The sequence below is a fragment of the Mirounga angustirostris genome, unplaced genomic scaffold (assembly GCF_029215605.1).
Source record: "Mirounga angustirostris isolate CCGP_5_RB_7025 unplaced genomic scaffold, mMirAng1.0.hap1 SCAF_17, whole genome shotgun sequence".
Classification (NCBI taxonomy): domain Eukaryota; kingdom Metazoa; phylum Chordata; class Mammalia; order Carnivora; family Phocidae; genus Mirounga; species Mirounga angustirostris.
The window spans coordinates 45,727,423-45,748,678 of NW_026991725.1; the positions used below are offsets into that span (position 1 = coordinate 45,727,423).

Sequence of the window (21,256 nt, forward strand, 5' to 3'; positions counted from 1 at the left end):
CTAAACACCCGTAATGTGGTTACTGCCCCCGGCCGGGCGCCCCCGGGGACTGATAGGTCCTGGCTCGGGCCGGCCCCTGGGGGCGTCATTGGGCCGGCAGGACTGGGCCTGTCTGCATGTAGCCGGCGCTCTTGCTCAGAGACAGCTGCGCGCTCCTCCTCCATGAGCCCATTCAGCCTTCTGGAAACACAGGAGGAAATTGGCTCCCCGTCTATAGATGAGGTTAGGGTAAACCAAGAATGTCGTGTGATTTCTCTCTCTTTTTTTTTCCTTTCACTAGGAAAAAACATAAAAATAAATATATATACATACGTATGAAAGGATGGCAAAGACAGGGCATCCAGCTTCACCCCTCCCCTGACCCCCATCCCCTCCCTTGGGTGGGAGTACAGCACGTAAGCTCAGTGGGGCACGCTCAGTGTGGAAACGCTCAGTGTGAGGTATGCTCAGTGTGGAAACAGTGTGAGGTATACTCAGTGTGAAGTACATTCGGTATGGGCACGCTCAGCATGAGGCACACCTGCCCCCAGGTTTTGCCACAGTGCTTTCCACGCAGGTTTCTGGTGTAGCATGGGGACTCCCGAAGCTTCCATCGGCCAGAGCTTCTTTGATACCCGTCTGGCTTTATAGTTCGTATTTATCTCTTGCAGGGACTCCACAAAGCTGAAAGAAGTAGACCAGCCCAGTCCCAGAGCAGAAGCCGATTGCAGCGCACGACAGTGTCCTCCAGACTGAAAATGAACCAGCAGCCTCTGAGAGACAACAGGGCCCCTTGGGTGCCCCCGAACCCCACGTCCCCACCAGCATCTCCTAAGTGGTACGTGGTGGGGTTTGTGCTCTGCAGAACAGAGGGCCCCCTATCGCTTAGAGCTAGTAAAGCAGCAGCCTCATTCCCACCAAGAACAGAAGCTCGTTTGGGTGAGAAGTACGGGAGAATGTTTGTCTAGAAGCCTGTTGATGTCTTTCTCCTTCCGACTGGGGGTGGGGAACCTCCCGGGGGCCGCCCCGACCTGCTGTGGGCATGTGGTCCCATGTGGGGGTCACAGGCTTGCCCCACCTGTCTTCACACAGTGGATTCTAGTGGCCTGAGGCCAGGAGCTGTGCCTTCTTCATAGCTGAGTGTCCAGTGGCTGGCATGGGGCCTCTGCCCTGGCGGATCTTGGCGGGCATTCAGTAAATCTGTGCTGAATGGATGAATATTTAAAAATAATCCTAATTTCAAGACAAGATTTTGAATTATAAAACCACACAGATCTCACTGTCGCAGGGGACAGTGAGGATAATGCTGACATTACCATCTGTCTCCACGTTACTGCACGCAGTCACGAGGCCCTGTTGCACAAAGCCAGGGGGAGGCAGGTCCTCCAGGGGCCGCAGGGGCCAGTCAGGTGGAGGTAGTCTCTGGGGAATTGCAGAAGAAAGAGGGCTGTTGGTTTACCATGGGGCAGGGGTTGTTGAGAGCGCAGTGGAAGGGACCAGGATCAGGCCAGCAGAAAGCAGGAGCGTGGGGAGGAGGGCCAGCAGGAAGATAAGGGGTCCAAGGGCCCCACCTTTACCGAGGCTGGCAGGTGACAAGGGAGCAGCCTGGTGGGCCGGGCTCCCCCTAAGACTTGAACGATGCTGTGTGAATGGACGTGCTTGCTCGTCAACCCCTCAGAGTTGAAGAAGCAACGTCTCGAGAGTTTAATGTCTTGCTTATATGGCAGAGCTAGATCTAAAATCAGGCCTGATTTCCTGATGTGCTTTTTTGTGTTCATTTGCTCTAAATTCTGTATTTTTTTTAAAGATTTTATTTATTTGACAGAGAGAGACAGTGAGAGAGGCAACCCAAGCAGGGGGAGTGGGAGAGGGAGAAGCAGGCTCCCCGCTGAGCAGGGAGCCCGATGCGGGGCTCGATCCCAGGACCCTGGGACCATGACCTGAGCCAAAGGCAGATGCTTAACGACTGAGCCTCCTAGGAGCCCTAAATTCTGTATTTTTATGTGTGTGTTAGTGTAAAGACTTGAATTCAGTTGGAAGCTCATGAAAACACGCGTTGGTGGACGTTTCTACTGCAAGCCCACGAGCCCATGGGCTGTCTTGAGGGCGTGTGCAGAGGGCGAGAGGGCCTCTTGAAGACACTGCAATATTAAAGTAATTAGTGACCTGAAGCTATGTGTCGGTTCTTTTTCGTTGAGAACAGGGATGTGTGTGTGGAGCAGAGAAAACATGTCCGTGGGCACTGAGCCTGCTCCCTGGGGGTGCTCACTCTCCTTTGCACCTGCTCCCACTCAGGCCCCTGCTGTAGATCACCGCCGACTCCCTGGGAGCCTGTGGGTGTGGAGGGCGCGGAGGGCGCGGAGGGCGCCGTCCCAAAGCTGTGCTTTCCTGCGTTTTGCAGTGCTGCCTGGCTGAAGGTGAAGCCGAGCCCCAAAGATGCCACAAAAGAACAGTCGCTCCAGCAGGACAAGGCTCAGGAAGAGAGTCCGTTGAGGGGAGCTGTTGTGCAGGAAGCAGTCAGGTTTGTGCTGCTATTTTTCAAATCTTTGAGAAAAAAAGGGCGCACACGGGTTCTGGAGTGGACTCTGCTCACCTGTGTACTACGAATAAAGCCAGTTACGTGAAGCGTCAGCCACCGGCTCTGCTGTCGGACGGCCCAGCGCAGGCGGCGAGCCCCTTTCACTCCCTTCACGCAACATGATGTGTGTCCGTTGTCCACGGGTTGCTTGTTTTGTGTGGTGCAGCAGTGAGCTCTATGGAGAGTTCTAGAAACAGGGCCGAAACAATCCCAGCCCCCGTGACTTAGAGTCGCAGGAAGGGCCTGCTACGACTGGTCTGAGGCAGAGCTGGAGGGTGAAGAATGAGGGCTGGAAGGGGACGGGCTGCTTCGTGGGCCCAGGAACAGGCTCGAATCGGGGGTGAGGTGAGAACATTCCGGAGGGAGCTCTGCCTTTGTGTGGCCGAGATTGTTCTTGCATTGTGGGAAAGCAAAAACGAGTGTGGGCTGCTGTGTGAGTGGATGCTAGTCACGCATCCTAAGCTGAAGGACTCAGAGCCCCCCGAGCTCCGAGGTTGTGCAGAGTTAGCGTTTCCTTTCTGGCTTTGTGGGCCTGTGTCCCCCTTCTAAACTCGGAGATCCAGCAGCAGCTTTATTTTATGGTCGAACAGGAAATCTAAGAACAGCGATGGCTCTTTCTTGAGAACACTCGTGGGCGGTTTTGGTGGCTGTCCACGCTACCCGGAGTGCGTCAGCACCGTGCCCCACGTGAGGAGCTCCAGCGGTGGAGGTGGGAGGTGGTGTTGCCTGCGGAGCCCAGCCCCGGCGCCCCGACCCTGACCCTGGCGTGGCGGTGGGGACGGCGGCCTGGGGGGCGAGGCGGGTGGTCTGAGTCTGTCTCCTGTCCACCAGACTCGCTTGGCTTGACGCTGAAGCTTGTAAAACCTTGAAGGAGCTGCAAGAACTGAAAGCTGAGGGCTCGGACAAGACGCAGAGGCACAGGTGAGCCCCCGTGTCCCAGGTGGGAGAGCGGCGGCCACTTCCCGGGTCGGGGGGCTGTGTGCACCTGGGCAGCCCCCGGCGGAGCGCACGGACAGTGTCTTTGGCATTGTCCCCGAGGCTCGCTGCGCTCGCCGCCGACTCCGGCAGGACGGAGGGACTGCAGGAATGGGTAGAAGCTGGACTTGAGGTGGGGCTTTGCTTCTGAGCAGGAGTCACCTGCTGCAGCTGGTCTGGGCGCTTGCACCCTGGACCGCATCGGCCTGGCCTCGCCGGATGAACGCGTGCCCGCGGGCTCATAGGCAGTAGCTTTGCTACGAAGTATTCCTTTTGTGGAGTTAGATGCTGAACGGACGTCGGCAGATTGGGGGAGCTGAGAGGTCGGCCTTGCTTCCCCTTGTGCCCCACCCCCCACCCCCGGTGCTCTGCTCTGGGCGGGAGGAGGTGGACGTGTGTCTGGTCGTGCGGGTGAGTGTGCAGGTACTTGGCCTCAGGGTCGACTCGAATGTAGAGTTACCGCCCGGCCGCACGCTTCAAGTCTGAGGTGGTGTTGGCACTCTGATGCCGTGATGGGCTGTTCCCGACTCTGATCGTAACTCGCCCTGCGGTCACCCACACGTGTGTTCTGTTACCCATCACGGCAGACGCTCGTTCCCTGGCTGGGAGGGCTCTGGCCCGCGCGCGACAGGCCCCGATTTCTTTCCTCTGTAGTTAAGGTTTCAAGCTACACAATCACAGGGCCGTCCGGCTGGTGCAGTCGCTTGAGCGTCTGACTCTTGGTTTCGGCTCAGGTCGTGGTCTCTGGGTCCTGGGACAAAGGCCGCGTCGGGCTTCTTGCTCAGTGAGGACTCTGCCTGAGATGCTGTCTCTCCCCCGGCCCCTCCCCCACCCACACACACGCGGTCTCTCTCAGGTAAATAAATCTTAACGATGCAATCGCAGAGCCTTAGGGCCGGAAGGGTCTTACTCCCCTGCTGGCGCTCCCAGGCCCTCGGGCCCACCTCACAAGGTAACTGCCCAGCATGGTCCCCCGGGGAGGCATCCATTCCCATTCCTCTGGCTGCTGGCCTTTAGGAGGAGCCCTGAGACCCCCACCCACTGTCCCTCGGCCAGATAGCAAGACGGTAGCCCGCCGTGCCCTGTCATCCCTTTGGGTGGCCCCACGTGATAAATGCACGCATACAGCCCAGAATGCTACAAAAGGAACGTCCATGCGCCGGCATCTCTAATCAGGGAATGGGCCCTCACCGCATGTCCCTCCTCGGTCCCTCCTCCGTCACCCGCTCCTCCCCCAGAGCGAACCACCGTCCCGACTCCTCCGTTCATCTTCTCATCGCCCCCACCCATAAATCTGCCCCCTACGGGCGTGTCCCTGACGGTTTGCGGACACAGGCTGGGTCACGGGCAAGTCCTCGTGCGGGGCGGGGGGGCACGTGGATGTGTGCCGGGTCCCGTGGACTTGCGGCGGCGACGTGGTTGGGGCGGTGCCCCGTGTTGAGCGTCTGTTCCCCGACTTGGCTGACATTTGCCGGTGTCTGTCTGCTAATTCTAGCCACTCGGTGAGGACGTAGTGGTGCTTTGTGGTTTTCGGCTGCGTTTCCTTGCAGTCGGCTGGGGCTGTGAAGTGTCTGTTGTGTTGGTTTCTGAGGCTGTTTAGTGTGTCCTGGGCGTGAGCTGGTGTCAGGCATTCAGCAGCTGGGGCCTGTGTGTGAGCTTCCCAGCAGAGTCTCTCGACGAAGAAGTCGTTTCGGGTTTTGACCAAGATCGGTTTATCGACGTTTTATCTGACGGTGGGTCTTGTTCTGGGACTGGTCTCAGAAGCCCTGGCCAACGCTGGGGCCCCAGAGAGTGTCTGTGCGCTCTGCTAAGCGGCCTGCTCCTGTGGCCGTGTTCTCACGTCTGCGGTCCATCCTGAGCCAGTTTCTGTGCCGGGCAGCAGCTGCGGCTCCGTGTGTGGATTTCCTCCCGGAGACCTGCCGTTCCGGCGCCGTCCGCCGGGAGGGCTGCTGGGCCTGAGCTTTACTCCGGGGTGTGGCTACGCTGCTCGAGACTCGGTTAGTCCTTCCCTCGGGGCGGGTCAGAGCGTCCAGGGCAGAGGGGTGTGGTCTCGCGCCCGGACGGTGAGCATCAGGCTGCCAGCGTCCCGGGAGCGGCCAGCCTGCCTGCAGGTCCACAGGGCTCCAGGGGAGGAGCAACCAGACCTCTCTGAGTTGGAGAGGGGCCCCAGGGTCTCGCTTCTCAGACGTCACCAGGCTCCTGTCTCCCACATTTAGGCCGCCCCCAGGCCCCCACGTGCCTGGTCCCACCAGCCGTGTGCCGTGAAGTCAGCAGGGCACGTGCGTGGCCTCTCCGCTTTCCCCGTGACCGGCCTAGAATTCAGCTTGGTCCGCTCAGCGCCGCTGGTGACCACGCTGTCCTGCTTTCCAGCACCATTTTCCCCTCGTCTCTGGGTTTGTGTCTGGCTCCGTTAAAGCGGAGTTTGGAAGGGGAACAAGATTAGTTTGATTGGTTCAGTCCTCTGTCCAGCCATAATTCTTTGGACCTAACATACCACTGAGACGTTCGGAGGTGCCCTCAGCGGGTGCAGCACCTGAGTCCTCGCTGGAAATGCAGCGTCACGGCCTCCTGCGGGCCTGCTCTTTAACAAGAGCCCTGGGACGTCCCGGGCCGCCAAGATTAGGGACACTCTGGGGCTTCGTGCACGTTTGCTTTTCCTCCCCTTGGAGTAGTACGTGCATATACAAAATAGGGTGTTTTCTTGCTTTTGATTTTAATTTTGACTTTATTTCTGCATAGCGTCTCGGACACCCAGGTAGCAGACAAGGTCGAGAAGCTGGTCCTGCAGCGTTTGAAGCCTCTCCTGGTCAAGGCCCAGGTAACCCAGTCATTTGCCTTTGGAAGCGCTGGAAAAAAGGAGGCCCTTCGTGAGGCCGCGCGTCCGCCGGTGGCTAGGGGCTGCCGGGCCGAGCTGCGCTGAGTGGTCGGGTGCGGCACTGCCCGGCCCCTCTGGGGCCACTGATGGGTCTTCAGTGCACATGAGGGACCAACACAAGGGAAGAGAGGGAAAGTCCCACTTTTGAGAAAGGGGAGATTCTATTTGGGGAGTGAGTTTAGGCTCCGGCTTCCATTGTTAATGAACTAGACCTGGTGGTGCCGTCAGCGTTCCATTAGCTGCCTCTGCACGTGTCCCGGGCTCCCCCACCTCCGTGCTCGGGAGTGACTGGCACTCTTTCCCGAGGGTGAGTGCCTTTGCACGGACGTCCCTCTCTCTCCCTCGAGGAGGAGCGGGGAATGTGCAGTGTCGTCAACAGGCGCCCCCTCCCGTGGGCGGCAGGCTGGAAGTAGTCTCGTCTTTGTGGACATGGAGGCCACGGGGTATCCTCATCTTACGTGGAACGAACGATGTTCTGGGTCCTGAGCGGCCACTGAAGTCTGTAGCTCTGGTGTAAGGAGCGTGTGCTTATTATGAGGATCCCGGACATGTCAGGAGCAGAGAACCGCCTGCCCCCTTGTTTCATTGGCGAGGGAGCTGGAACAGATGTGGGGTGATTGCCTAAAGACACACAGCTACTCGGACCGTGTTTCCAAAGGGGACAGAAAGCCAAGATCAACACACGGCCTTTGTTTTCACGAGCACACGGGCTGGGAATTGCCGCAGAGCCTGACGTAGCCGAAGCCGACGAGCGGCTCCGTGCACAAGTTAATCTCGTAGCGGTCTGTACCAACGTGGGTTGTAGGTTTTGGTAATTGATGGATCACGCTTGTCTGTTTCAGCAGAGAGTCAACTCTTCTCTGGAAGCAGATCCTCAGCTGAGGGACCGGCCGTCAGCAGACACGGCGACCGCCCAGCCCACGGAGGAGGTGCGTGCGCGGTGGCGTTCCCGCGGACACCGCTGTCCTGTCGTGAGAGCGTGCTGGGTGGCGAGGGAAGGACACGGGTTCCTGTGAGCGCGGGGGACCCTGCTCAGGAAGGGGGAAGTGACAGTTCCTCTTGGCTTGTTGACATTTACGACGGAACTCTCTGGAGCCAAGGGGTCTGTGTGCGGCTCTGTCCTCTCCCGAGCACGGCCCTGAGCGTGGGCGGCCCGAGGCCGGAGAGCAGCCGTCCTCTCGTCCTGCCACGCGGCCTGGCTCTGCTCACGACGGGCCCGATGCTCACTGTTCGGCAGGCACGTTTTGAGTGCCGGACAGTGACCAGGACCTGGCCTCGCAGACAGGAAGCGGTAAGAGGTGAGAAGCACGAGAGCACGTGTTGTGGTTGGGCACCCCTGCATGTCCCCCCAGAGGACTTGTGTCCGGCATGTGTGGGGCGATCCTGTCCCGCTGGGGCTTGGGCTGTGGGTGGGAGCTGCAGGCCGGCGCACTGAGACTCAGCGGGTTGGAAAGCAGCTGTTTGCGCTCAGAGCAAACATGGGGCCGAGCCGGCGTGCAGGGTCAGGGTGAGAGGGAGCGGGACGAAGCCGCACCAGCCCAGTGACATAGGATTTGGAGAGCGCGTCCCCACTCTGCGGATCAGGCAGGTGCCCGCCTGCACGCAGGTGCGTGGTCTTCGTGGCTGTGACTTCACCAGCATCTCGTGGCGGAGTCGCGGGTGAGGAGGCTCCTGAGGCTGGGAGCTGAGAGCCTGTCCGGAGCGCACGCAGACCCGCGTGCCTCGCGCAGCCCGGCCTCCAGGCGATCCTTCCCTCCTGGCGGAGCGTCTCAGCCGGGGCAGCGTCCCCGAGTGACCGTCAGGGCCGTCAGCAGGGTCCACGTGTTGAGGACTACCAGCCTCGCACGTGAGAGTCAGTCTCTGGGCGCTGGGTGGTCTTGAGGAGAGTGAGTGAGGAGGAAAGCAGCTCTGTCAGCAGCTAGCGTCCTGGGGTAGACGTGGGCGTCACCGTGGAGGTCCCCAGGTGGCACGCGAAGAGGGTGTGTGTGTAAATAACTGAATAAAAACGAACAGGGAGAGAGCCTCACTGAAGTCGGCATGGTGACGGAGAGAGAAGCGTTTTCTGTGTTACTTGTAAAATTCTCAGAAGCCCCGTCTCTGGAAGGGAGGAGACGTTTGTGGCCTTCACACATGGAGTACAGCTCTCGACGGGTTCACTTGCCGACACGACTGTCTCCGCCGTCAGGAAGGGGTACTGCATCTTCGTCTGGCCATGCGCTCAGCACCTGAGATGGAGCTTTCCAGAATGCTCCAGTTTTTTCTAAGTTGAAAGTTATATATGCACATGGCTAAAAATTCCAATAATTCAGCAAAAGTATGATATAAAAGTTAAACCATCCTGTGAAGGAGCTTTCTTTATATGCCGGTGAGCTCCGTATCACTGTGTCGAGAGCTTCCTCGTCTTTTCCCAGGGCACACGGTATTCCTGATGTTCCGGTCCCTGTAGATGAAAAATCCGACCCGTGCAAATACATCTGCATTAACTAGACCCGTGTTCTTGGGTTCCTCTGCTCTAGATTTTTTTGTAACTCTGATATTTACTTAACTTATGGTTGGGCATTTCTTCGTATCTTTATTGGCCATTAATATAGATATTTTTTCTGATCCGTTAGAAGGATTTTGAAATTGCTGTGGCGGGAACTGTTCACGGCATGTCCCACGTGCACGTGCTCACGGAGCCCTTCCAGCTCTGAGACGGGACTGTTCCCGTCTCCCTGACGGGGGTGAGAGCAAGGTGCAGGGGTCGTGCGCGCTGCCGAAAGGCGCAGCAGAGCCAGGACCCCGTGTCCCCCAAATGGCTCCTTCCAGAGCCTGAGGCCGTCACTTGCCGCGGACATTCCTCGCAGAGCATCTTTCAGAGTAGATTATAGACCTATCTTAGAATCAGAAGAACTGGAGTGTGTGTAAAATCGCTTTGCAAAGTGTAAAGTGCTTTGCAAACATAAAGAATACGAAGTCAAGAGAAGCTAGTAAAGCTCTCCCGGGTTAAGGTAGAAAGTGTCGAGTGAAGACAGAGAATGAAGAGGCTCGTGATGTCACGACTAGAACCACACGAGAACGGACCTGTCGTCTGGGAGCCGACCCTGAGCTGGCGGGCTCCTTCTCCGGGCGCACCAGGAGGACGCTGGCCTTGCCAGCCGGCAGGGGCTTATGGTCGGCTAGCTGGTTCGTGGCCGCGTCCGAGCGGCTCACGGCAGCTGTGCCCGTGGGGCTGCTTTGGACTCGCTGCTGCGGGAGGGGGGATGGTGCGCGGATCGCCCGGGGCTGCTCTCCGTCTTCAGGTCTTTCATTGCCTCTCCGCTCCTCCCTTGCTTCGCAGGCTGCGGCTGTGGACCGTGCGCCCCGCAGCCTTCGCCAGCTGGGGGACTGTTTGGAAGACGCCACTCACGGGCCCTGGGCCACGACCCGCCGTAGGGTCTCGGAGCCGGAAGCCTCCGCTCCCGTGGGGGACGGCAGGGACAGCCCGTATCTGGAGACTCTGATGCTGCGGGTGGAGGAGATGGAGGTGAGGTTTCGGGCCGCCCCCCCACGCCTCTGCAGCCCGGGCGTCCATCCCAGCCCGACTGCAGCCAGTGCAGGGCCTCGCGAGAGTCACTTGCCCTCCCTAAAAGTCAGGGGTCTTTGAGGATAAAAGAGGTGTGAGGTGTCGGCACCCCACGGGACGTGGAGCTCAGGAGGTGAGGTCATTGGTTGGTGATGGGAACAGCCCTGGGACCAGAGCCGGGACCAGCGACTTCTCCACCCACCCCGGCATGGGGTCCCCGCAAATCGCAGACCATCCTCCTTGTTACTTCCCACGATGCCACCTCAGAACGCTTTTGTGTTACGAGTGTAGACCTCCCGGCGGGACCCAGCCTGGGCCCTGGACTGTCCAGAGCAGGCACCTGAGGCATAACGAGGGAGTGAGCGGTGCGGCTGCGGTCGCCGGAGCTGGGCTGGGGCGCCAGGTCTCCTGACCCCCACCCCAGCCGGTCCCGTCGAAGTGCACCATGACTGAGTCTCTGTTTGGATCTGCTGCTGAGTAGAAACACAGGGAAGACCGTCTTTTGCTGGTTTTTGGAAACGTAAAGATGTCGTTCGCCCCAGTGCCGGCATGGTCCCCTTCCCGGGGGTGACCGTCCGGGCCTGCGGCGTCCAGGGTGGCCGGCTCTAGCCTCGCGGGGCGATTCAAACGTCAATTCAGATGGAGCCCACGGCTCACATTTGAAGTGGTCAGTGGTCAGTGGCACACGGAGCAGGTCCCTCGTCACGGCAGGTTCTCGTGGGCAGTGCTGGTCTCCGTTAGACAGGTTGATGAATTGCTTCATTTAGTTTTAGACTTGGCTCGTAAACGCGCCTCACTTCCTGGTTCTGGCGGAGCGCCTGCATCACGTGGGTGAACTGCTCTGGTGTGAACAAAACTACTCTCCTCTCATAAATTAACTTTTTTTTTTCTTTAAAGAAATACCAGGAGACAGTTCGCCAAAGATACAATAAAATTGACTATGCTGATCCTCATCTTTGGATGCAGGAAGGGAAGACGGGTGAGTGTCCCCCCCATGCGTTCCCCCCGCATTTATTCTGTAGCTTCAGACGTACAGGGAAGTTGCAGACCTTTGGCGGTGGCCACACACGGACCCGCCCGCGCTCCGGCGTCCTGCCAGTCCTCCCGTGTCTGGGCGCGTCTCAGAGGAAGTGCAGGTGTGGGCGTGCATGGCCCCGAACCTTGCGGCGTGTGTACCCGCGCCTAGAGTGTCCTGTTTCTCTGTGGCTCTTTTTCCTTTTGAGATAAGATTTACATGTAATAAAAAGCACAGATATTAATTGTGTCCTTAGATGGGTTTTGACAGACGGAGACACAGTGGGGTTCCCGTGTGCGGACATGCCTCTGATTCATCCACCTGCCTGTGGATCCACACTTGGTTCTGTCCAGTTTGGGGCCATTAGGAATCGGTGTGCTGTGAGCACGTTCGTGTGTGGTCTTGTGTGGACGTAAGTCTTTATTTCTCTTGGAGAAACACCTGAGCAGACTTGCCAGGTCCCAGGACAGGTGTGTGTTCAACTTTGTAGAAAACTGCCAAGCCTTTCCCCAGGGCGGCTGGTGGTCTGTGATTGTCCCCGTGGGATGGGCGTGGACTGATGTCTCATCATGGTTTTGATTTCATTTCCTTGCTGAATGATGACGTTTGGAACATTTTTATGTGATTATTAGCCAGTGGTGTCTGTCTTCATGAGGCATCCACATATTTTGTAGATTTTTAAAAATTGGGTTGTCTTTCGGTTTTGATTCGCAGGGGTTCTTTGTGTGAACGTTCTGAGGCAAGGTCCTTGTCAAATACGTACATTGTCTGGCTTTACTGAGATGTGATCCACGCTCCGTAGACTCACCCTTCAGAGCGCACAGCCCAGTGGTTTCTCGTGTTTGCACAGCCGTCTGACTCCAGAACACGTTCGTCCCCTAAAAAGCCCTGTGTGTGCGGCAGCGGCCCCCACAGCCCCGAGTCTCCTCGGACGGGCGTTTGCCAGTATTTCCCCCTATTTTCTCAGATGTAGTTTGTCACAGGAGGACGTTTCTTGCTTCAAAACATCTAACACCAATTTTTCTTTTTCTCTTTTGACCTAAGAAACCTTTGCCTACCCCCAAATTGAGAGGGGGTGTCCTGTTTTCTTCTAGAAGCTTTATGGGTTTAGCCGTTGTGTGTGGGGTTGCGGTCCATCTCGAGTGAAAGTGGGCCTGTGACGTGAGGTGGAGGTGCAGGTCCGTGTTCTGTTCGCCTAACGGACAGCCCTCTGTTCTGCAGCCGTCTGTGCAGAAGACGTGCCCTTCTGTCCCCCTTCTGCAGACGGACACAGTTGCCGGGCTCCTGTCACAGCTGCAGCTGGAGTGTCCCTCATCCATGGTGGCCTCGTGGCCGTGGGCGCGGAGTGTCGGGTGCGGGAGGCCTGCCGCCGAGCCGTGTCACGTACCGCTCTTTTAAAATAGGGGTGCAGGGTCCCATCTTGGGGAAGGCGCTGGCCAGGCCACATCGTGACAGAAAGATGAGCCGCTACGCACAGCGCTGTCTTGTGTCTTCTGTGATTCTCAAGCCCCTGCCCTCTGCTCCGTGGCTGTGTCTGCCCTCCAGCCGTCACTGTGACCTCACACGGCCACGGAGCCACTGCCTGCCCCACTCTGGAGCTTGGCTCCTTCCTCCCTCCCTGGCCTGTGCGCTCCCGTGGACGCCTGTCGTGTCAGGGTCACTGGTGGACGGATCTCATCTCCCAGCTAAGCCACAGATTTGAGGCCAGACTCTCCTCTTCCGTGAGGGCCACTGCGTATTCGTGAGTCCGTGGCATCTGGTGTCTGTTGGCGTGGAGCAGAGGGGGCGCCGAGGGCGGCTCACTCCGCGGACGGTTTGGCTCCTGGCCGCGGAGCGGGGTTGCACTGTGCGGAAGCTGGTCTTCCCCAGGACTCCGTGTGGTTGTTTCAAGGACAGTGTAGTTACTCGTCGCCGCCCATGAGTGTGCGAGGCTGGGTGTGCCCCGGCCAGGAGCGCGGTGGGGCCCGAGAGGGACACCTGCAGGCTTGGGGAGTCCCAGGAGGAACCCAGTTTCTGTCGCTCTGGTTGTGTGCTCGTTGTGAGACAGAACCACACTGAGCGTCTAATCCCGCTCTTGTCCTCTGCTCGTGCAAAGAGTGCACAGCTGTCCTCGGGATTTTGACAAACGCTGATGGGGGCGTGGCATCTCCGGCCCGTGGGAAACTACAGGCATATCCGAGTGACTCCGACTTACCTGAGAGGGCCACGCGTTTTCTTCCTGTACTTGAAATACACTTAAAATTTTGAATGACCCAAAGCTCACAAGAGCTGTTGAGCCTGTGGGGTCTAGGTGATAAGTTAATGTTTTGACTGTTGTTGCAGGTTTTTCCCAGCAGCTAATTAAGTGTTGAGATGTGAATGCTTTTTTCCCTCCCCAGTAATGAAACCGTTTAAAGGTTAAAACACAAACCCACGTGCTCAAGCCTCCTCGAACGGGGCTGACCCCATCGTGGAGCGTCCTCCGAGCTCCTGAGGCTCTTGCGACTTTAAATTCGCCTTTTCTTTGCAAACCAGAGCATTTTTGCACGGCCGGCCACCCCGGTCAGGTTTCAGAGACGGGCCTGGGAAGCACGCCGCTCTTCTCTCTGTGTGGTCACTGTCTGCCTCTCTTCTAGAGCTCCCAGCAGTAAGTGAAAGGCCTCTTTCTCCTCATCCAGTCAAGATCACAAAGACCCCAGCTCGCAAAGACCCAGACGTGAACATCGTGTTGGAAAGACCCCAGAATGGCAAGTGAGTGGCACTGAGACCCGCGTCAGACCCGTGTCCACGCGCTGGCTTGCCTCTGGTGAAGCGTCAGGGCCCTTTGATCCCCACAAGCCAGGGCCCGACCTCCCCGAGCTCTCCAGGAAGGCCCCGTGCCATCTTGGCAGGAGGCACCACTGTCCCCTGGCTCGTCTTTCCCGGTGCAGCATCGTGGGGCCCCGGGGCCATGCCCGTCCTACTGCAGACCTGCTTCGAGCACTCTGGCCTCCGGGACGGGGGCTCCCGCCACCCCCTGGGTGGTCAGGGCACGGTGGGGGGTGTTGGGTTCATTCAGGTGGGAGGAGACCGACCTTCGCCGGTCCGTGCGTCGGGCGGAAGGAACACTCAGCCTTGTGTACGGTGATCTGAATGCTCTCCTTTCTTCTTTCTCTCAGTTCCCTGGATGAAAGCGTGGGGACTGACGAGGGGCCTGAGAAGAGAGGGGCTCCCCTTGTGCCCCTTCCAGAGGAGAGTCCACAGAAGGAAGGCCAGGTCGCCCTGCAGGTGCCCCCGGGCCTACGGCACAGCATCAGCGACTACTGTAGCCGCTTCGAGAAGTACCTCCGCCTGGTGGCGCACGAGGCCGTGGGTGCCTTCGACCCGTGGCTGATGGCCGAGAGGTCAGTACGGTGTCGTGGCCTCCGCCTGGGAACCAGGAGCCAAGCGTGAGCTCACAGAGGGGCTGCGTTCCCGTCGCTGGCGTATTTCTTCCGAGCGCGAGCTTCCTTCCCTCGTGGGGGTGGAGTGGGGTGGTGGCTGCGCTGCGGGAGCGGAGCGGGGAGGCCCCGCCTGCAGACTCGCCCCCTCCTCCGTCCACTGTTGGCGGTACTTGGACTTGGCGTGAAGCCATAACTGACGGCAAACGGGGAGCAGGGGCGTTGGAAGCCATCGCGCAGCTAGACGGGTGGTAGAAGGCCCAGCCGCTGGGAGTGCCGCGGAGACCGGGGACGAGGGGCGCCGGGCACCCACAGGTGGAGGTGTGGGTGCAGGGGAGTGGAAAGGTCGGGCGGACTCTGAGAAGCAGGGTAAGGCTTCAAACCAAACAAACCAGAGTGAGCGTCCTCAGGAGTAAAGGACGCGGTCACACCGGGAAACGCGCCCAGGATACCGTGAAAAAGGAGCTCCTGAAGAATGGAAGTAGGTTCTAAGAAATTAAAAGTATCGCGGCCAAAGTCACTGGAGAGCTTTGAGAGAAAAGCCAAACCTCTCAGAAGTAGAACAAAGCAGACAGGCAGTAGAAAAACAAGATTTTAAAAATTCGCGGGTTCTAGGAGTCGCAAGTCCAGGAGACGTCACGGAGCTGTGACTTCAGCAGCCGGAACGGGGGACGTCTGAGGCCGGGTGTGCGGGCGGCCTGCTCTCTGGAGAGGTGGTGGCCGTCCCCCCGGGTCCCCTTCCTGCAGGGGCCTGGGCGCCAGTCCGCCACCTGGGGCTGAGGCTCTGACACGCTTCCTTTGTGGGGACACAGATGTTCAGCCTGTGGTGGCAGCATCTGACGGTGGGAGGTGCATCCGTGAGAACAGGGAAGGGAGGGGAGGGAGACTTTGAAGGAAACGCGGTAGGAAGCCCTCCCGGAGGCCGGCCGCCCGCGGTGAGCGGGTGAGTGAGGAGCGAGGGCACAGACCGCGCAGAGTGCACCTCGGGGCATCATTATGGAAAGGCGTGTGAGCATCCCATGTGAGGAGCGGGTGACAGAAGGTTCCGGAGAGTCCCGTGGGCCCCTTCAAGAATCAGAAAGAGGAACGGCATGTCGTTCTCAGGAGGACACCACTAGAAGGTATCAGAGCATCCCCCAAAATCCCCCTCGAGTTCTGTGCTCCGCTAAGCTGCCCATTGAATGAGAGGGCAGAGTGGAGACGCGTTCACGGGCCATGTCCGGAAATGCGGTTGCCGGGCGGCGTTCCTCTCCGAGCTCCTGGGAGGCTTGTGTTGCCAGCGCAGCGTGGGCGTCGAGGAAAGGAAGACGGGGCTTGGGAAGCGAGACTCTGGCGGGGAAGCCATCTCCACGCGAGGAGCGCTTCAGTGAGCGTAGGGAGCGCCCAGCCCGGTGGAGGGAGGACGGAGGGCCGTGGAGGGACGGCGGGCAGGCAGAAACAGGAAGGAAACAGGTTCGGTACCCGGGGCGTCTGGACGCATGGGGGCACCTTTCCATTTGTCTCGTAGTTTGGGGTGGGCGGGTGCCAGGAATGTCGAAAGCACAGTGGGTGATTCTGGTCGTGGTGCCCCCGGGAGTCTGGACCACGTCCCGCTCACGACAGGCAGAGCGTGTGCTCGACGGCATCGCAAGCTACTAGCTGACGGAGAGCCGCGGGCCGGGGTCCCCCCCGTGGTCAGCCCAGAGGGCACGTGGGCCCTCTTTGAGGCCCTTTTTAGACGGAGCCCGGAGCGGGGAGCCCAGGCCTCACTGTGGTCACCTGTGAACGCTCCTCACGTGTGACTGGGCCCCCAAGGGCGGCACTCCGGGCGTCAGGACGCAGAGGGGAGGGCAGGGCCCGGGGGCGCTGCACACGCAGCTGGAACCTCAGAGGGACCGTGGCTTCCAGAAAGTCTACAAGCCCCGAACGGAAGAGTGAGAAGAAATCCACACATAGGTGCATATTACAGCATTCTTGAGAAGTCAAAGCCAGAAAACGTTAAAATCATTTGGAAGAGGGAAAAATGGGAAGCAGAAAGCTGGAGGCCGGAGGACGTGGCGTCTTCTGAAGGGAAGAGGGAAGAGGGCCACCGTTCTGGAGCTCGGTGTGTCGCAGACGTAAAAGGGTTCCAGACGAGCGAAGCGAGGACTTTGTCACCGGCCGCTTCGCCGTGGGAAACGGCGAACGGGCAATTCTCAGGCAGAGCAGGAGTGGTGCCAGGGAGGGGTCAGCACGTGGGGGACTGCGCGGAGGCGGGGCGCACGTGCTCATGAGGACACCCACCAGCGTCGCGGCAGGAGGAGTGCAGAGTGCCGAGCCTCTGGGCTCGTCTGGGGAGACGGTAAGAACGTCCGTGGTCAGGCTCGACGTCGGCGTGCCCACAGAAACGCAGGATGGCCGGTAACACGGGAGCGGAATGTGCAGCGTACAGGGTAGCAACGAGGAGAAAGGGTCATAGAAACCCACGGAATCCAGAGACAGGAGAAAGAGCAAACGGGCAACAAGAAGATACTCTGTTTTACTGGCAGGAGCTCTGATGTATCAGTTACATTAAACGTTTGCCTCGCCCGCGTGACTCTGCCCGTGGGACCCGTGTCCATCCCTCCAAACCGGCGAGGTCAGGGGAACCCCCACCCCGGAAACGCAGACCTCACGGTATTCCCGTCAGTAACGATCTCGGGAAACGGGCAGATGGCAACGCGTCCGAGCAGCTTTGAACATGGCGTGTGCGCCCTCGGTAGGGACGGGAGAACAGTGGACACACCTTAGTTTCCGCTCTGTGGGCATCTCGCACGGTGGCCCGGGCTTGACGGCTGCTTTGGCCTGTTGCAGGGTCGAGGGGTTAGTGCGTGCGTCCGCGCACCTGACGGGGAGGCCAGAGCGAGTCGTCCACTGAGCTGGGGAGTTTGCAGCCCTCGTGGATAACGGGGTGCACGCGGTATGTGTTGTGTGTCCGTCTGGCCCATCTGCTGAGAAGGTCTCCACACTGCGGCCCCAGGAGCACAGGGCACATGGGCTCCCGAGCGCCGTTCTCCCCTCGGGGATACGGCCGGACGGGGGGCTGGGAGCGGGCACGATGGCCCAACCGTGACGCCGAGTCAGGAAGGAGGGGTCGGAGGACCAGGGGGCAGTCGAGGGGACCCAGGAGTGGCGGGGGGATGGGCGCTGGTGGCCCGTGTGGGGTGTGAGTGTCAGGGGATCAGTATCTGCACAAATGACCGGGAGCCGATCACAGACGGGGATGCCCGGAGTCTGCGAGGCCGAGCCGCTGGCAGAGGGGGAGGGAGGGCGGGGCGGGTGCGTGTCCGTCCGGCAGGGAGAGCGCCTCCCCACCGCCGTCTGACGGAAGCCGGGGCCAGCGGGGGATGGGGGAGCCAGGGACCCGGCCGGATGCAGAGGGACGAGCATCCCTCCTGTGGCCTGAGTGACCGCGAAGAAACCTCACACAAGCCCACATTGAGGGGTGTGCCACAAATAAAGGCCTCCTTGCTCTTTTGGAAAATGTCAAGGTCGCAAAAGGCCGAGGGACGCCCGCAGACTGGCGGGGGGTCCGGAGAGGTGGGCGGCGGATCCCGCCCCAGAATGGACACTGTGTGGACCTTTGGCACACGTGAGCACGTGTCCCGTCAGTGGCAGCGTTGGGGGTCCCTGTGTCCGAGGAGGTGCCCTGGGGGGGCGCTGCGTGCAGAGCGTGGACGCTGGGCCCGGGTCCGGGAAAGCGGGGCCTCTCAGATTCGCCTGTGAGGCTCGGGGCCGCCCGCCGGGTGAGTCCCGGCTCCCGTGGCCGTGTGCGTCCAGCCGTGTTGTTTGTCTTCCAGCTTCTCCGACGAGCTGGTAGACGAGGCTCTGGGGGCCGTGGCTGCGGAGCTGGAGGACGCGTGTGAGGACTATGCGGAAGCCGTGTTCACCTCGGAGTTCCTGGAGGCCGCGACCTGAAGGCGCTCCCTCCGCGGCCAGCCTCCTCCCTGGGGCCCCAGGCGGTCTGAGCCTGGCTGTCCCTCTGTGCTGCCGGGGTGCTCCCACGGGGAGGGGGCCCTGGCATCTTCTTGTCGTGGCGATGGTTCTGGGGTTGATGACGGAGGGCGAGCTGTTTTCCGGGGCCTGGGAATCGTGAATTATGACAACGTAATAGTTTCTCAGTGTGTAATTTTCCTACTGAGATCCTATGCTCGTTCGGCTGCTGAGTCTGGGGATGCGAGCGTTTGGAGAGGCGCCAGCCGGTGTCTCTCCCTCGAGGGCCCACGTTGCTGCCTGAGCTCCCGTCACCCCGAGCTCGCTGCCACCGGGACAGGAGCCCGCCTGCCCTCAGCATGCTGCCAGCCAGTCCTCCACCCCTGCCGGTCCTCCGTGCGCATCGCGGTCCGCAGCCTGTTCTTGCCCCGGCGGACGCATCTGATGTGCAGACGGTGTCAGGGTGCGGGGGCCATCGGAGGCCATCGGGAGGGTCCCGAGCTGGCGTCCCTGTGTGCGGGGCCGGCGCTTCCACGCCTGCGGACCCAGGGGAGCCCGGGCACGGGGAGAGGACCGGCCTGGATGCGGGAAGCCCTCCGGGGCCCCCGAGACAGGAGGACACGTAAGAACCACAGTCGCGCGACCCTCTCGCCCCCGCCAAGCTGTGTTTACCGAGAAGAGCCTCTAATTTTTCAGAAAAAGGAAAGGAATGCGCGTAAACGTAAGGCCACTTCCTGGAAGAAGCTTCCCTCCGTCGGCCAGCCTGGGCTTGGCGGAGGGGCCGCAACGGGAGCGACGCGAGGCCCCTGTGGATAATGTGAATCCTTGTGACGCGTGCGGTGTTGCGTCTGGACTTCCTCTGCGGTGCGCGTGTTTGAGTGACCGCGTGAGCCGCTCGTCACAGCAACGCGCGCACAGCTGGGTCGTGTGTGTTGTTGATGTTCTGCCTAATTGCACGCGGCCTTGGGATCAAGGAGGCTCTGGGGTTAAAGGTCTTTGTTGTGCGGGAGGCGCGCGTGCACCTGAGGCGGCGGCGGCGGTAGCTGGAGTTCGTGTGGCCGTTTGTATGGTGCTGATTCCTTGAATAAACTCAGGATTTTACAGTATGTGCGTGTCTGTCCGCAATAACTCACGCCTTCTTCCCCACAGACAGAAATGTGATTCACAGGACCCCCCACGAACACCTTTAGATCTGCTCTGGGCACGGGGTTACTTGCTACGCGTCCCCCCCGGAAAGAACGGTGATGAACCGTGTGTCGAGCACACACGCTGCACACCCGCCTCTGGTCTGTTTGCTCCCAAGGGCGAGGCCCCCGCCTCTCGTGTACTGGGTGCTCGGTGGGCTCTTCTGCATTCGTGCAAGAAGGGAGGCCCCGCTTCCCCGGGATGGGTCTCGTGTGGGGGCAGGGGCCCCATCCCGTCTCCCCGGGGCCTGGGGTCCGAGGCGCTGGTGCCCTGGGAATGCCGAGTCGGTCAGAGAAGTGCCGCGTGCGGCCGCCGACAGCACCCTCGCTTCTCCCTGTGCCGGCAGCTCCGTGGGCCCGGAGGGAAGGTGATGGGCGGCCTTCCTTCTAACCCGCAGGTGAGGGGCTGAAGGAGGAGGGAGGAGTCTCTGAAGCCCTCGGGGCCAGTGGGACAGGAAGGGCCTCGGGACGGGGTAAGCGAGCTTCCGGGTTTTTCTGGGCTCCAGAGACGCAGCAGAAAGGCAGTGAGCTGCAGTTGGGTCACCTTCCCGGGGCCGTGGCGGCCTGCGGGCTCCAGAGGGGAGACGTGGGGTCCTCTCAGAGTTGGGCTGCAGGGCTTCCTCCAGACCTGGGGAACATTACTGAGCCCACTGAACCCCAGCCCACCCCCTTCTGCCCCTCCAGGCACTCCCAGGCCTACCCAGGAACTTCCCCTCCCCCTCCTCCTCCCTGCAGCCCCCTCCCACACTTCCTGGCTCTTCCATCAGGCCTGGCTGGTGCTGGGCCGCAGAGCCACAGGTCGGGTTACTGCCCGAGAAGCCCCCGCCCTGCTGGGTGGGACCCTCAGGCCCAGAGGTCCCGGTCTCCTTGCCTGGCCACTTGAAGAAGGGAGAAGTCAGGGGGAGGGTCCCCGAGCCTGGGCTGATGGCCCAGCCAGCCCTTGAGGACATCTGGGGTGGCTCTGGAGGCCTGAGGCCAAGGCTGGGGAGGGGAGGCAGCCGCCCTCAACCCGCTTCCCCACCTGCTGAGTGCCTGTCTCCACCCTGCCTTGTGTGCCAGCAGGGAAGGGCCAGGTGGGGGTGGGGGCCAAGAGGTGCGGTCCCATGCGACCTCCACGCCTCGGTTTCCCAATCTGTGACACAGGTTATTGGAGGATTGAGGGAAGTAAGCCATGTAAGCGTCTCTTTGTGGGGATGGTCTCCTGGTCTCTGTCCCCAGGGGCTCTCCTGCCCGTGACCCTGGGCCTCTCCCGCCCGCGACCCCCGGCCTCTCCCACCTGCGACCCCCGGCCTCTCCCACCTGCGACCCCGGGCCTCCCCAACCCGTGACCCCGGGCCTCTCCTGCCCGTGACCCCCGCCCTCCCCTACCCGCGACCCCGGGCCTCTCCCCGCCCGCGACCCTGGCCTCCTCAACCGGCGACCCCGGGCGTCTCCCCGCCCGCGATCCCCGGCCTCTCCCCGCCCGCGACCCCCGGCCTCTCCCCGCCGGCGACCCTGAGCCCAGCACTTAGCACCTCCGGCTGGTTTTCCAGCTGCCGCAGTTGGACGTCCCCTGTGGCCGCTGGGTGGTGCTCCCGCGAGCCGCAGGGACTTACCGAGCCGGGCCACATCCTGAGGCAGGAGAGGAAATGCCGCTAGTCCCACTGTGTGCACGGGGCATCAGGGTGGCAGAACCAGTCTGCCTGGGGTCTCAGGGACACGTTGGCAGAACCACACTCGGTGAGGCCTGTTCTGTGACCGTCTGTCTGTCCGTCGGGCAGGCGATGCTGGGATGGCCT

At 60.6% G+C, this 21,256-nt stretch overlaps 1 protein-coding gene across 10 annotated transcripts in view; it reads left to right on the forward strand.

Moving 5' to 3' along the window:
* Positions 1 to 19,400, forward strand: part of KIAA0753 (KIAA0753 ortholog) — a 48,782-nt gene extending 29,382 nt beyond the window's left edge. For 4 of the 10 annotated variants that reach the window (XM_064582563.1, XM_045889990.3, XM_045889989.3 and 1 more), the window contains 10 exons: positions 651 to 817; positions 2,381 to 2,500; positions 3,389 to 3,478; positions 6,272 to 6,350; positions 7,250 to 7,336; positions 9,727 to 9,912; positions 10,849 to 10,930; positions 13,582 to 13,696; positions 14,104 to 14,328; positions 18,162 to 19,400. In XM_064582563.1, the coding sequence (XP_064438633.1) occupies positions 651 to 817; positions 2,381 to 2,500; positions 3,389 to 3,478; positions 6,272 to 6,350; positions 7,250 to 7,336; positions 9,727 to 9,912; positions 10,849 to 10,930; positions 13,582 to 13,696; positions 14,104 to 14,328; positions 18,162 to 18,279 (1,269 nt within the window). In that variant the 3' untranslated portion in view covers positions 18,280 to 19,400. Of the gene's footprint in view, positions 1 to 650; positions 818 to 2,380; positions 2,501 to 3,388; positions 3,479 to 6,271; positions 6,351 to 7,249; positions 7,337 to 9,726; positions 9,913 to 10,848; positions 10,931 to 13,581; positions 13,697 to 14,103; positions 14,329 to 17,175; positions 17,282 to 18,161 lie in introns of all 10 variants that reach the window. The other 6 variants (XM_045889993.3, XM_045889991.3, XM_064582564.1 and 3 more) reach the window with 6 other exon arrangements.
* Positions 19,401 to 21,256: the final 1,856 nt, after the last annotated feature.